The sequence below is a fragment of the Pseudophryne corroboree genome (genome assembly GCF_028390025.1).
Source record: "Pseudophryne corroboree isolate aPseCor3 chromosome 3 unlocalized genomic scaffold, aPseCor3.hap2 SUPER_3_unloc_7, whole genome shotgun sequence".
Taxonomy (NCBI): Eukaryota; Metazoa; Chordata; class Amphibia; order Anura; family Myobatrachidae; genus Pseudophryne; species Pseudophryne corroboree.
This window is the reverse complement of record NW_026967563.1, coordinates 239,950-255,889: the sequence shown is the minus strand read 5'-3', so window position 1 is coordinate 255,889 and position 15,940 is coordinate 239,950. Positions and strand designations below refer to the sequence as shown.

General features: G+C 46.0%; 1 protein-coding gene across 2 annotated transcripts in view; it reads right to left on the bottom strand.

Annotated features, from left to right (window-relative positions):
* Window positions 1–15,940, bottom strand: part of LOC134984617 (uncharacterized) — an 86,804-nt gene that overhangs the window by 44,831 nt on the left and 26,033 nt on the right. For both annotated transcript variants that reach the window (XM_063950162.1, XM_063950163.1), the window contains 3 exons: window positions 13,213–13,291; window positions 12,995–13,092; window positions 12,494–12,896 (listed from right to left, as the gene is read on the bottom strand). In XM_063950162.1, coding sequence (XP_063806232.1) covers window positions 12,494–12,896; window positions 12,995–13,092; window positions 13,213–13,291 — 580 coding nt within the window. The remainder of the gene's footprint in view (window positions 1–12,493; window positions 12,897–12,994; window positions 13,093–13,212; window positions 13,292–15,940) is intronic.

Sequence of the window (15,940 nt, the reverse complement as noted above, 5' to 3'; positions counted from 1 at the left end):
AAAAGTGTTGATGCTTTTTTTACGGCACTGGGCATGTTGTATGATGACCCTGACAAGACGGCCTCAGCCGAGGCTCAGATTTCGATCCTTAAGCAAGGGCGAAGGCCAGTTGAGGTTTACTGTACGGAGTTTCGGAGGTTGGCCCATGATACCCAGTGGAATGACCCAGCCCTGAGACACCAGTACCGAAGAGGTCTTTCTAACCAGATAAAAGACCAACTGGTACAATATCCCTTGCCTGATAGCTTGGATCAGCTTATGCAGTTATCCATCCGGGTTGATAGACGGCTGAGAGAGCGTAAGCTTGAAAGGGAGACCGAGGTTTCCTTCCTTCCCAAGGGAACCTCAGACTCTGAGGAATTTTCCGAGGAGCCTATGCAGATTGGGGCTACCCGCCTCTCCTCGCGTGAGAAGACGCGGAGGAGACAGCAGGGGTTGTGTTTGTACTGTGGGAATAAGGGTCATGTGGTAGTATCATGCCCAGAAAAGCCGGAAAACTTCAGGGCCTGAGGGTGATGGGAAATATCCTGTCAGGCCAGAAGTCAGAATTTCCCAAGAAGACTTTTATCATTCCGGTAACCTTGAAGATCCTCGGTCAAACTGTCAAGACTGAGGCCTTTGTGGACAGTGGGGCCGACGGGGTTTTTATGGACCGCCAATTCGCCCTGAAACACTCTGTTTCCTTAGTACCCTTGGCATCGGAAATTGAGATTTGTGGGTTAAACGGGGAACCATTATCCCAGGGTAAAATTACCTCTTGTACTAGCCAGATTTCTTTGTTTATTGGAGCCACACACTCTGAAAAATTGTCCTTTTATGTGACTGTCTGTACTTTTGCCCCAATGGTGTTGGGGTTACCCTGGTTAAGGGCCCACAATCCTCAATTTGACTGGGTCTCTGGGGAGATTCTTAGTTGGGGTACTGATTGTTTCAGGAGTTGCTTGAGCCTTCCAGTCAGGCTCTCGCAGCTAAGTTTGCCAGGATTGCCAGGGTGTTATGCAGATTTTGCGGACGTGTTCTCCAAAAAAGTTGCAGAGGTACTACCTCCCCATCGCCCCTATGACTGTGCCATTAATTTGTTGCCGAATGCTAAGCTTCCCAAGAGCAGGTTGTACTCCCTGTCACGTCCTGAGACTCAGGCTATGGCAGAGTACATTCAGGAGAACTTGGCTAAAGGATTTATCAGACCTTCACAGTCTCCAGTTGGGTCGGGGTTCTTCTTCGTGGGTAAAAAGGATGGTTCATTGCGACCCTGCATCGACTTCAGGGAATTGAACCGTATCACGATTAAAAACTCATACCCACTGCCTCTCATTTCGGTCTTGTTTGACCAGCTTCGTACTGCCACCATTTTTTCTAAGATTGACTTACGCGGTGCGTACAATCTAATCCGAATAAGAGAGGGGGATGAATGGAAGACTGCCTTTAATACTCACTCAGGGCATTATGAATATTTGGTGATGCCTTTTGGGCTCTGTAATGCCCCGGCAGTCTTCCAGGATTTCATGAACGATGTGCTCAGGGAATATTTGGATAGATTCTTGGTCGTATACTTAGATGACATCCTAATCTTCTCCCATTCCCTGGAGGAACATCGGAAGCATGTACGCTTAGTCCTCCAGAAACTCAGAGACCACCGGCTTGGGGCGAAGCTGGAGAAGTGCGAATTTGAAGTTCAGCAAATCGCATTTCTAGGATATATTATCTCCCCAGAGGGTTTCCAAATGGAGGGTTCCAAGGTACAGGCAGTCCTGGATTGGGTGCAGCCCACTAGTTTGAAGGCGCTTCAGCGTTTCCTGGGCTTTGCAAATTTTTATAGACGATTTATCGCTGGATTTTCGTCTATAGTGGCGCCCTTGGTGGCACTCACTAAGAAAGGGGCGGATGTTGCTCACTGGTCTCGTGAGGCCAAATCGGCTTTTGCCCGTCTCAAGAGGGCATTTGTCTCGGCCAAAGTGCTGCGACACCCAGATCCAGAGCGTCCGTTTGTGGTGGAGGTGGATGCCTCTGAGATGGGTATTGGGGCAGTGCTCTCTCAGATGGGAGTGTCTGATAATCGCCTTCATCCCTGTGCTTACTTTTCCCGTACATTTTCGCCTGCCGAGATGAATTATGACGTGGGTAACCGGGAATTGTTGGCTATTAAGGATGCACTCGAGGAGTGGAGACACTGGCTTGAGGGGGCTAAGTTTGTGGTCTCAATTCTCACCGACCATAAGAATTTGGCATATTTAGAGTCAGCAAAGCGTCTCAATGCCAGGCAGGCACGATGGGCTTTGTTTTTTGCTCGCTTTAATTTTTTGATAACATATCGCCCTGGGTCAAAAAACATCAAGGCTGATGCGCTCTCGCGGAATTTTGCTCCAATCCAAGAGACCACCGAGGAGCCGTTGCCCATTGTGTCCCCCTCATGTATTAAAGTGGGCATTACCCAGGACCTCTTGTCATTAGTCCTTAGAGCACAGGAGCAGGCTCCTCCAGACCTTCCGGTAGGTCTTTTGTTTGTGCCTCCTAGGTTAAGACAGCGAGTGTTCCTGGAATTCCATGCCAAGAAGTCGGCAGGTCACCCGGGTATTGCCAGAACTCGGGAGTTGCTATCTAGGGCGGTGTGGTGGCCCTCGGTGGCTAAGGATGTGGATCAGTGGGTTCGGGCATGTGACATCTGTGCCCGAAATAAGACTCCTAGAGGGGTTCCTGTTGGCCCATTGCATCCACTCTCTATTCCATCTAAGCCATGGACCCACATTTCAATGGATTTTGTGGTGGACTTGCCCAAATCCTCGGGGATGACAGCCATCTGGGTTGTCGTTGACAGGTTTTCGAAGATGGCGCACTTCGTTCCACTGGTTGGGCTGCCATCGGCCAGACGCCTGTCTGAATTATTTATGCTGCATGTTGTGCGTCTCCACGGGTTGCCACTTGATGTGGTCTCTGACCGCGGATCCCAGTTTGTGGCCAAATTCTGGAGGGCATTTTGTTCCGATCTCCAGATTTCTGTCAGCTTGTCGTCAGGCTACCATCCGCAGTCTAATGGGCAGACTGAAAGGGTGAACCAGTCCTTGGAGCAGTTCCTCAGGTGTTATGTCTCCAAGTGTCAGACTGACTGGGTTGCTCATCTGTCCATGGCGGAGTTTGCCTATAACAACGCGGCTCACTCTGCTACAGGGATCTCTCCTTTCCTTTGTGTGCATGGGCATCATCCTAAGGCCAATTCTTTTGACCCCCTGGACTCCACGCCTGGTGGTTCCTCTGTCGTTTCGGTCCTTAGAGGTATTTGGAGGAAAGTGAAGAAAGCCCTTGTGTCTGTGTCATTAGTGACCAAAAGGGTTTTTGATAAGCGGAAAAGACCCTGCAGCTTCAAATTAGGAGACTTCGTCTGGTTGTCTACCAAGAATTTGAAGTTGAGACAGCCATCTCATAAGTTAGGCCCCCGGTTCATCGGCCCTTATAAGATCACCAGGGTTATCAATCCAGTGGCATTTCAGTTAGATCTGCCCCGTTCTTTGGGTATCAATAAAACATTTCATTGTTCCCTTTTAAAACGGGCGATTAGTAATCCTTCTTCCAGAGGAAGACCTTCCCCTCTTCTGATACGTGGCCAGAGGGAGTTTGTTGTTGAAAGGATTCTTGACTCCAAGATGGTTCGGGGTCGGCTGTCATTTTTGGTGCACTGGAAGGGGTATGGCCCGGAGGAGCGGTCGTGGGTGCGCAGTTGTGATCTTCATGCCCCCAGACTGATACGCTCTTTCTTCTCACAGTTCCCCGATAAACCCGGTGGTAGGGGTTCTTTGACCCCTCGTCAGAGGGGGGGGTACTGTTAGGGTCTCCTGCCCTGTGCTGCCACGTCGTCATGGCAACCGGGAGACGAGTGCTAGCGGAATAACCTGAGCGCAGCTGATACTCCAGTTCGGGTCTTTTGCTGTGCAGTGGTTACAGGCAGGGGATCCGGTGCTGGTTTTTGTGCTCACAGTCTGTGAGGTCTGAGTGGGGCGTGGCCAGCACCTGCTTTATAAGGCCTCTTCTCAGATTAAGCAGATGCTGCTGAATCTTTGTTGGTTAGTCAGTTCCTGAAAATTAGCCAGTACTGTGTAGCTTTGTATTTGTTATTGCTTACTGCAAATAGGCCTGGAGATTTGGTACTACACTCTGCCAATCCAGACCTAGCAGTAAGACTGGAGTCAGTCGTTTAGCCTGCTGAAGTTCTTTTGTTATTCTGAGAACCCAGCAGGTTTGTGACTGTACTTTCAGACCTGCATGCTTAATCCTCTCTCACTGTGCAGGGCGTCCATGTGTCAGTTTAGTGGCAGGAAGCTGAACCTGTGCCCTGCAAGTGAGAAATAGGATTGTGGAGACTCTCCTTGTGTCTACTATTCCATCTCTGACCAAGGAGTTTGCTGCCACACCCGTTGGTAACCCTTTAGGGTTTTGCTGTTGCCCTTAGCAACAGCATTTCGGGTTCTCTACGTATTAAAACACAACATCTTGCCTTTTCCATCTGAGCATTTGTAATACTAGGGAGACACCCAGTTTCTTAGCCTCTGGGCTTATCTGTTCACTTTGTGTTGGTTTTGTTACCCTATCACTTTCTGTGTATGTGATGTCATACTTCCCAGTCTGTCTGTTAGTTCATTTGTTTTGCATCCCTCTCTGTTCAGACACCAGTACATTCCTGCAGGCACTGGTGTGCATAACACTGCTCCCGTACCAGCATATCTTTCCAGTACTCAGACCTCTGCCATAAAGATCACCTCTGGTCTGGAGTACGGGAATCATAACAACTACCACCCAAATGACTCGCAATCCGGCTGAAAGGGGAAGGTCCACCACGAAATCCATGGAAATATGAGACCATGGCCTGAGAGGAATGGCTAAAGGCATGAGTTGCCCGATAGGCAACGAACGAGGAACCTTATGCTGTGCACAAACCTGACAGGAATGGACGAATTCCTTAACGTCTTTTGAAAGACTAGGCCACCACACTGAGCGAGAGACTAACTCCAAGGTCTTAGTGATACCCGGATGCCCCGAGACTTTGTTGTCATGAAACTCAGTTAAAACAGTGCCTCTCAAGAATTCAGGGACAAAAAGACGACCAGCAGGAGTAAGTCTAGGAGCTTGGTGTTGAAGCTGGTTTAACTGAGTATATAAATCCTGTGTGAGGCCTGCCCGGATGACTGAAGATGGAACTATAGGGGTAGTAACAGGATTGCTATTGTGAACCGGAAGAAAGCAACGTGACAGGGCATCAGCTTTCGTATTCTTGGAACCAGGCCTGAAGGTGATTATAAACCTGAAATGAGTAAAAAACAATGCCCAACGTGCCTGCCGAGCATTAAGCCTTTTAGCTGACTCAATATATTGCAGGTTCTTATGGTCAGTAAAAACAGTAATAGTATGCCTAGCTCCCTCCAGCCAATGCCTCCATTCCTCGAAAGCCCATTTTACTGCCAGTAATTCCCGATTACCAACGTCATAGTTGGATTCAGCGGAGGAGAATTTCCTGGACATGAAGGCACAAGGATGTAACTCCTGAGACTCCGGATCTTTCTGAGAAAGGATAGCCCCCACTCCAACCTCTGAGGCATCAACCTCCACAATAAAGGGAAGCTCCGGATTAGGATGTCTGAGGACAGGAGCAGAGACAAAGGCCTGCTTCAAGGCCCGGAAGGCTAACTCAGCTTCATGCGACCAATTGGAGGGATCCGCTCCTTTTTAAGTCAAGGCTACAATGGGAGCGACCAGGTCAGAAAAAGTATGAATGAACCGCCTATAATAATTAGCAAACCCTAAAAAGCGCTGAATTGCTTTTAAATTAGTGGGTTGCGCCCAATTAAGGATGGCCTGGAGTTTTTTTCGGTTCCATGAAGAATCCCTGGGGAGAAATAATGTACCCCAAGAAAGACACCTCTGTGATGTGAAAATCACACTTCTCAAGCTTAGCATATAAATGATTCTCTTGTAATTTTTGAAGAACTAGACGCACCTGGGTAACATGTTGTTCCATAGACTCAGAGTATATCAAAATGTCGTCTAAATAAACGACCACGAACTTCCCAAGGAAGTCATGGAGAACATCGTTAATAAGGTCTTGAAAAACCGCCGGAGCATTTCACAGGCCAAACGGCATCACCAGGTATTCATAGCGACCCGACTGAGTGCTGAAAGCCGTCTTCCACTCATCTCCAGATTTTATTCGGATGAGGTTGTAAGCTCCCCTAAGATCAATTTTCGAAAAGATCACGGCAGAGCGTAACTGATCAAAAAGCACAGAAATTAAAGGCAAAGGATAGGTGTTTTTCACAGAGATCTTATTCAGAGCCCTAAAATCAATACATGGTCTAAGTGACCCATCTTTTTTCTCGACAAAGAAAAATCCTGCACTCAATGGAGATTTTAAAGGCCTAATAAAACCTTTCTTAAGACTTTCCTGAATATAGTTATTCTTGGTCGTGGTTTCCGGCCCGGCATATAATCTCCCCTTAGGCAAAGTGGCACCTGGTACTAACTCAATTGCACAGTCGTAGGACCGATGGGGAGGCAGGATGTCCGCATTGCCTTTGGAGAACACATCGGCAAAATCCTGATATTCTACAGGAATAAGCTCTGGGACGACTGCCACAACCCAGACTGGATGAGAAATACATTCCTTAACACAAAAAGGACCCCATTGGGAAATCTCCCCGGACCGCTAATCAATGGTGGGATTATGAAAGGCAAGCCAAGGGTGACCCAAAACTACAGGAACTGCCGGACAATGTGTAAGGTAGAATTCTATATCTTCAGAATGTAAGGCTCCTACTGTAAGTAATACTGGAGGTGTGCGGTGAGTAATTATCCCATTAGAAAGCGGACCCCCATCTAACCCGTGCATGGTGATACGTTTATCCAACGGTATCTGTGGAATGTCTAAGGCCTTTGCCCAAGTTAAATCCATAAAATTTCCTGCAGCTCCACTGTAGACAAAGGCCGACACCAATGATCTGAGGCGGCCGAAGGAAATCTTAACAGGAACTAAGAGACAGTCATTTGAGGAGATAAGCTGCAGACCTAAGTGAACCCCCTCACAATTCACTTGGTCAGAGCGTTTCCCGACTTGTTCGGGCAGTTGCGAGCAATATGTCCCTTACAACCACAGTATAAACAGAGACCAGAACTTAATCTTCTGGTTCTTTCCTCTGGGGACAGCCGGGAGAGACCCATTTGCACGGGCTCCTCGACGTCCTCTGGGAAGGTATAAACACAAGGACTTGATCTTACAGGTGTTCCTCTTTCAGCCCTCCGCTCTCGGAGACGACGATCTATTTTAATAGCAAGCTCCATGAGTTTATCGAGAGTCTCAGGAGCGGGGTACTGAAGGAGACTGTCTTTAATAAGTTCAGATAAACCGAGGCAAAACTGACTGCGCAGGGCCGGGTCATTCCAGCCACAGTCGTTCAACCAACAGCGAAATTCGGTACAATACTCCTCTGCTGGATTTTTACCTTGTTTTAGAGCACGCAGGTGACTCTCTGCTGACGCCTCTCTATCTGGGTCATCATACAACAGACCTAACGATTTGAAAAAGGCGTCTACAGATAACAAAAGGAGGGGAGTATGCTTTGCGCTTGAAACAATATATCAAAAATTAGATGTGCAGTCGGACAGAGAAGATAGACTCAGTACAACTTCAAAATGATAATAAAAAAACACTTTTATGGTATCAATTAAAGCAGAGTATGCCACATATAGAATGAATTAAAATAATGACAGTTTTACAATTTGTTAGATAAACTAAACTGAAAATAAAAATAAAAATAAACATAAGGATAAAAATAAAACAGTTAAATGATTATATTCAAATGGTGATAATAAAAAATCACAACACTGGCGTCCCAGTGTATTATTTTGGGTTTGTAATTCCCGCAGGGATAAATAAATAAAAGGAAAAATCGAGAGTGGGCGTCAACGCGTTTCGTCTCCTAGCAACGGAGACTTCCTCGATACACTTCTCACTTGGTGATACCCGCCGAAAGGACCCAGTCCGCAGCTCAGCATAACCGTGACAGCTTCGGTCACAGCTTTTTGCCGCACGCTGGATTCATCATTGCCGCACGGCTGTACAAACACTGGTCGGGTGAGTTCTGTGTGACCCCCGCTGTGGGGCCTAACACCTGTTCCCAGTAGTTTGTTCACGGCGGCTAAATCCATCTAAATTGAACATTGCTGCTATATTTATAATTAACAAAACCTTACCGGGAAAGACGGCAACTACCAGCTGTAATTATAACAGGAAATAAAGCACACATTATTACTCCTCGTGTATTTCATCTAATGAGGACCCTGTTTCTACACTAACGCAGGAACCAGCACGGGAGCATTAATTACAGATTGCACCTTTCCTTTAAAGAACTATACTAATATCTGAGACTGTGAGACTGTCATTTATCCCTGCGGGAATTACAAACCCAAAATAATACACTGGGACGCCAGTGTTGTGATTTTTTTATTATCACCATTTGAATATAATCATTTAACTGTTTTATTTTTATCCTTATGTTTATTTTTATTTTCAGTTTAGTTTATCTAACAAATTGTAAAACTGTCATTATTTTAATTCATTCTATATGTGGCATACTCTGCTTTAATTGATACCATAAAAGTGTTTTTTTATTATCATTTTGAAGTTGTACTGAGTCTATCTTCTCTGTCCGACTGCACATCTAATTTTTGATATATTGTTTCAAGCGCAAAGCATACTCCCCTCCTTTTTTTTCTCTCTAGATTTTAACGTTGCAACCTGGCAAGTTGTTTATGCTTAGCTGCTGAAACATCTCAAATATATAACTATTTACACTATTGCAGCGCCGGGTTATCACAAACGGTCTCCGTTTTGTGATCTCTTTTTTTTCTTGTCTACAGATAACAAAGCAGGATCTTCAGTTTTTAACCCAAACGCCCAGGTCTGTGGATCCCCCTGGAGCAATGACATAATAATCCCAACCCGCTGAGATTCAGTACCAGAGGAACTAGGCCTTAAACGAAAATATAGCTTACAAGCTTCTTTAAAATTAAAAAAATATTTTCGGTCACCCGAAAAACGGTCGGGTAAATGCATCTTTGGTTCTGGGACCACCCTCGGGGAGGCTCGCAAAAGATCTTCCTGCGATCTCACCCGAAGAGAAAGGTCCTGAACCATCTGAGTCAGTTCTTGAATTTGGTTAACTAAAAGCTGACCGGGATTTGGTCCTAACCCTGCCGGATTCATGAAGCCGGGTTTTTACTCTCACCAAAACAAAATGGGGAAAAAATTCAACCCCCCTTTTTTTTGGGGGGCCGGTAATAATGTTATGATTCTAATACTCAGGTCTGGGGTGTTCTTATACGATGGGACCTGAATACCAGAACGTAATGCTGGGAAAGGGGAAAGGAAGGGGAATAGGCCCTGGCACCCTATCTCCGTTGTCTCGCCTGTGCTGTCAGTACACTCTTGCGAGACTATGGTTTCTTGAGCCCATAGTAGCCGCGTTTGAAGGGCGGATTACGTCTGCCCAACTCCGATGCCCCCTCAGGTCTTAATGAGAGACAAAGAGTGAACCGAGACAGGGTGATAACAAGGGGCCCTCTAACTAAACAACAAGGCCAGGGGCTACTAACAAACCTAAAACTAAAGTATGCGCGGATTTCCGCCAGGGAAAAGGACAACCAAAATACTCCACTAGTACACTCTCCTACACGGCACCGCCGAGTACCAGAGAGAACTGTGGAAGCGGAATCCTCTGCAAATGCTCCAAAATCAGAGAATAATATAAAGTGGCCTAAGCCACAACATGCGGCAGAGCCGCCACTCACGAAACCAAGCGAGCTACTCTAACGACTGTCACGGGAGAAAGAGGACCAGACGAACTCCTTGGAATGGGACACCAAACACCAAGACTCAGGGACTCAGAGAGCTGGAAGGACCGGGCACAGCAGACCAGGAACAGACGTTCACCAAACATGAGCAGCATGCAGGAAGCTATTACCAGCGTCTGTGTGAGGCACTGAGAAGGCATTTAGCAGGGAGTCCTCCAATCAGAGTCCAGAGCCTAATTACAATAAATGTCGTGCAGCTGCCCTGCTGCACGACCAGAGAACATGTGAGCACACTTAATTAATCCACCCTGCAACAGGGAACGTGGTGCCTAACATCAGGAGGTTCAAGTGGTTGTGGAATTAGAGGCTAAACCATAAGAAACGTCCTAAAGATACTGTTATTTATTCAGCTTTGCTTGAAGCTAGGAGGCAATGAAATAGTCTGCACCTTTCTCATGTTCAACGTGATACATCAAAACTCAATCAAACAAATATATTATAGGACATATATTTATAGCCACAAAAGCTGCTCTGGCTCAATACTGAAGAAGAGCGGAGGCACCTCGCATATCGAAAATTATCTCACACATTAACCATAGCTTTGATATGTTTTTGTTTCCAGCCATTGCTGGTCATTTTATGTTGATGGTGTGCTGGTGTGTGAATCTCACCACTCATTGTTATGTTCCTTCTATCAAGTATGTCCATTCTCCTTCGGGCACAGTTTTGCCTATACTGCCTGTATGAGGGGAGGAGCCAGCACACCCACTTGAAGAAATTTAAAGTGCACCGGATCCTTTGGACCCCATCTATACCCCATCATACTATTTCCGCAAAATCTCTTATGGATGCTAGAGAAAGAGTATTTTTTTGAAGAAGAATATTCTATAGTAAAAGCCTCAGCCTCTCTGATCTGTAGGTTGTAGAGAAGACTTATTCAGTCGACAACCGTGCATAGACTTTAACTCTAATCTAGGATTGATGGAGTCCTGTATAAAGACTTTTCCCTTTGAATACTGATGGAATTCAATACTTTATCCATTTCTCACTGATTTCTGATAAAGCGGCCAAATGTCTGCGTACTGTGCAGTTGTGTGGTGCTAGAAGAACACATTCGAAAGGGCTTTCTACGTAGTTTCCTGTTGTAATGTCTTACAAACCTAGTTTCTTAGGTCTTTAAATTGCGGAAGTTACAGATAATGAGAATACACAGTCATTTTCACCTGAGAATTTTAGTATCATTTCATTTTTCTCCAGAAGAAAGATCCGCTATAAATGGGAGAATAACTAGGCTTTTTTAGTGATCACCTGCTGCCCAGGGGCCTGACCGGACCGTTCTTCTAGCCAGGGGCAAAACCGGACTGTTCCTCTAGCCAGGGGCAAAACCGGAACGATCCTCTAGCCCAGGGGCAAAACCGGACCAATCCTCTAGCCAAGGGGCGTAACCAGACCGATCCTCTAGCCAAGGGGCGTAACCAGACCGATCCTCTAGCCAAGGGGCGTAACCAGACCGGTCATCTAGCCAAGGGGCGTAACCAGACCATTCTTCTATCAAGGTGTCTATCCCTCTCTACATGATCTCCACTCTGTATAACAGGGATTGTCTGGATACCTTCTCCAGGACATCTGCACAGAATATCACTCCCCATAATCAATCTGTTTGCTCATGGAGGATGAACTTTTCTATCTATGAGGTCTCTTCTTGCAGACATACCAGGAATGGAGTACCTATATTAAGGAATGAAGACCATCCTGTCACATACACTTCACATTACTCTGCTTTAGAAAATAAGAACTATTAAGAGGTTCCAATTCTTAATTAATACATGGTCCACTGAATCCAGTGACCTCCTATTATGCATTATTCATTTGTGTGCTGAAGACCAATGTCACGGTCTACTCGAAAAAGGAGACTGGCGTTCTAGGGCAGAGAGCTCATTTCTCAGCTTGCCTTCTTATTGCTGAGACTCAACACCATGTTAGTTACAGAAAACAAATCCTACCTGACCTCAGTGACATGATAAGAAGACCATGGGATTAATATGTGCCGATGGCTCCTGATGTATGAGATATACCAGAGAGTGTGGTGGGAGGAGACTGGTCAGATCTCTGGGCTGGTAACACAGAGTGACATGATGTGAGGGGGAGAGCAGGAGTATAATAGGGGTTGATGGCTCCTGATGTATGAGATACACCAGAGAGTGTGGGGAGGAGACTGGTCAGATCTCTGGGCTGGTAACACACAGTGACATGATGTGAGGGGGAGAGCAGGAGTATAATAGGGGTTGATGGCTCCTGATGTATGAGATACACCAGAGAGTGTGGGGAGGAGACTGGTCAGATCTCTGGGCTGGTAACACACAGTAACATGATGTGAGGGGGAGAGCAGGAGTATAATAGGGGTTGATGGCTCCTGATGTATGAGATACACCAGAGAGTGTGGGGAGGAGACTGGTCAGATCTCTGGGCTGGTAACACACAGTAACATGATGTGAGGGGGAGAGCAGGAGTATAATAGAGGTGATGGCTCCAGACTCCACACTGGGAAAAAACAAATTCCTCATTAGTTTGTACTGACAGAGGGTGTAGGATAAGAGATTGCTGTAGTGACTGAGGAAGGAGAATATGTGACTCTTTTCTGTAATAAGTGATTATTACTCACCTGTGCTGATATCTGTAGGGATCTCCTCCTCCTTACACTGCTGATCACCGCTCACATACGTCTCTTCTTCTCCCTCTATATCTTCTGCCTTTATATCAGTCGCATACGTCCCTTCTTCTCCCTCTATATCTTCTGCTTTTATATCAGTCACATACGTCTCTTCTTCTCCCTCTGTATCTTCTGCCTTTATATCAGTCACATACGTCTCTCCTTCTCCCTCTATATCTTCTGCCTTTATATCAGTCACATACGTCTCTTCTTCTCCCTCTATATCTTCTGCCTTTATATCAGTCACATACGTCTCTTCTTCTCCCTCTATATCTTCTGCCTTCTTATCAGTCACATACGTCTCTTCTTCTTCCTCTGTATCTTTGATTTTAATATTATTTAATTGGGCTTCACCCTATGTAAACAAGACAAATATAATGACACACAGCTCCTCTACACAACATATAGTGACAGTCACTTTGGTTTATTGGGGTGACCCTATAGCCCACCTACCTGATCCTCCTGTGGGATCCTGTGATGCTCCTCTGTACAGTCCTGGGAATACAGAGGATGGGGACATCTCTCTGGGGTATCTCTGTTACTGGGCCCATCTGTAGGAGACACACAGTGACTGAGTACAGTGTATATATGTGATTATCAGATGATGTGAGTATATATAGGGGGCCCCATACCTGCTCTCCCCTGAAAAATACATGACAGTCTCCTCTTACCCAGTGATATGAGGGGCCGGTGATTCTCCATCATCACGTCCTTGTACAGACCTCTGTGTTCCTCTATACACTCCACCTCCTGCATGGAGACATAGACAGTGACATCATGACACCTTATAGGAACCTGACACACACAGTGATATAGTCATCACCCAGACACATCCCCTGGTGTTACTGTATAATGTCCCATTCCCAGCAATCACCTCTCCAGTCATCACCCAGACACGTCCCCTTGTGTTACTGTATAATGTCCGATTCCCAGCAGTCACCTCTCCAGTCATCACCCAGACACGTCCCCTGGTGTTACTGTATAATGCCTCATTCCCAGCAGTCACCTCTCCAGTCATCACCCAGACACATCCCCTGGTGTTACTGTATAATGTCCCATTCCCAGCAGTCACCTCTCCAGTCATCACCCAGACACATCCACTGGTGTTACTGTATAATGTCCCATTCCCAGCAGTCACCTCTCCAGTCATCACTCAGACACGTCCCCTGGTGTTACTGTATAATGTCCCATTCCCAGCAGTCACCTCTCCAGTCATCACCCAGACACGTCCCCTTGTGTTACTGTATAATGTCCCATTCCCAGCAGTCACCTCTCCAGTCATCACCCAGACACATCCCCTGGTGTTGTTACTGTATACTGCCCCATTCCCAGCAGTCACCTCTCCAGTCATCACCCATACACGCCCCCTAGTGTTACTTTATAATGCCCCATTCCCAGCAGTCACCTCTCCAGTCATCACCCAGACACGTCCCCTGGTGTTATTGTATAATGCCCCATTCCCAGCAGTCACCTATCCAGTCATCACCCATACACGCCCCCTAGTGTTACTTTATAATGCCCCATTCCCAGCAGTCACCTCTCCAGTCATCACCCAGACACGTCCCCTGGTGTTATTGTATAATGCCCCATTCCAAGCAGTCACCTCTCCAGTCATCACCCAGACACATACCCCGGTGTTACTGTATAATGCCCCATACCCAGCAGTCACCTCTCCAGTCATCACCCAGACACGTCCCCTGGTGTTACTGTATAATGCCCCATTCCCAGCAGTCTGTCAAAGTCAGAAAAATATCTCTACGCACACTACCATATTTGCACCTCGTACAGGTCCGTGCTGCGCATGCGTGCGCTCTCCCGTGCGTGCGCATACCCGCTGTTACGTGCACCCGCAGGTGCACGATATGCGTATTTACGGTAGAGTTTATGTGTTCGTAGCGTGCGACTAAATCGTTACATATTTTCACTATATAATGTATTTTGTAGATTATGGTCCCTTTGATAGATTCTGAAAGTTTAGTTAAGGTAGCATGTTCCTGGACAGAGAGATCCCTCTTTGTATTGTACGAAGGGTCCAACAGGGGTCATACAGTGGTGTTTAGTATCCATCGGAAGAGTATTTAATTAGCAATATTCTGGTGTTGGTTTGGAGCGGATTAATCGCTCGTGCGAATAGTTATGGACATAAGAAGTTTATGTCCATTTACTATTATTTGCACTTACTTATACATGTGGCGGGAAACCTAGTTACCCACCCACCTGAGCAGTTGGAAGTAGCCACAGCCCACCTGTATGAATCAACCTATGACCTTTTGTTATAATGCGAAGACGAATTCCTGTGTCCAATGAACAATGAGATTGTAGGGACCATTGAATTGTATTGTGTGTGGGGCATAAATAGACAAGCCGATGGTATCCAGCTCACTCTCTTCAACGGTTCTCATTGCTGATAATCGGGAGCTGGATATCCAGAGGCGCATGCAATCGTTTCCCCTTGTGCGTAAGTTTTTCTCCGCAATCATATTGTTCTTATTGTTATTGTGAGCCATTTCTCTCTCTCTCTCTCTTCTCCTCTTTCTCTCCAAATTTCCCTTAAACGTAATTGTATTATATTGTATTTCCTGTGTAGTTATCTGGTTAGTTAGTCTATGTTATATTGTAGTGTGTGACTTGTACTGTATTTATCTTTTTGCAAGTAATAACATTCATATAAGGCGTTAGACCCTAAGCACGGTATCTGTGTATTTCTTATAGTGTTAAGTATTCTCAGAGCGTCGGTGATGCTCGAACAGCTTTTGAGTTAATAAGGTTATACTGTGTTGCATTTACACCCTATCACTACACTAAGGTTTTGCTGCATAATACACTGTTTATGGTTTAGATATAAAGGTTTAACATTGTGAGCGTTAGCGCCGCTGGTGATCTCCTCGTGGTCCCGAGCGTCCGCTACGCTATAGCGAACCATTACGTTAGTCGGCAGCCAATAGCGTGCCTGCCTGTGTTCCCTTGGCCGTGAGCGAACGTGACGCTTGAGCGTCTCGACCACGGCTAAGCGAGTGTTACGCAACGTGCGTACCCTTACGGTACTCCATACGTAAATAGCGTACATTGTTCTTAGACCTCTTAAAGGGTTTTATATAAGATAAGTATTTAGCTTTATCAATTGGGGACTCGTCCAGTCCTTCACATATCTCTGCTAGGTAATTTCAGCAGACATTATCCATCAGCAAAGGGCGGGAGATCATATTCCTCATAGTGCTGTTTGGATAAGCGTCTGCTTCGCTTAGTAAAGGGTGCTGAGGGAATCCGGAACCGGAGGTAAGAACAAAACACTAGTGTCTTTTAAAACTGTTTATTTCTGTCTTGCGTACACACACACGCATATCTGCATTTCTTTCGTGTATTTTCATATATCACTCTCCTGTTTGCCATTGTATAATT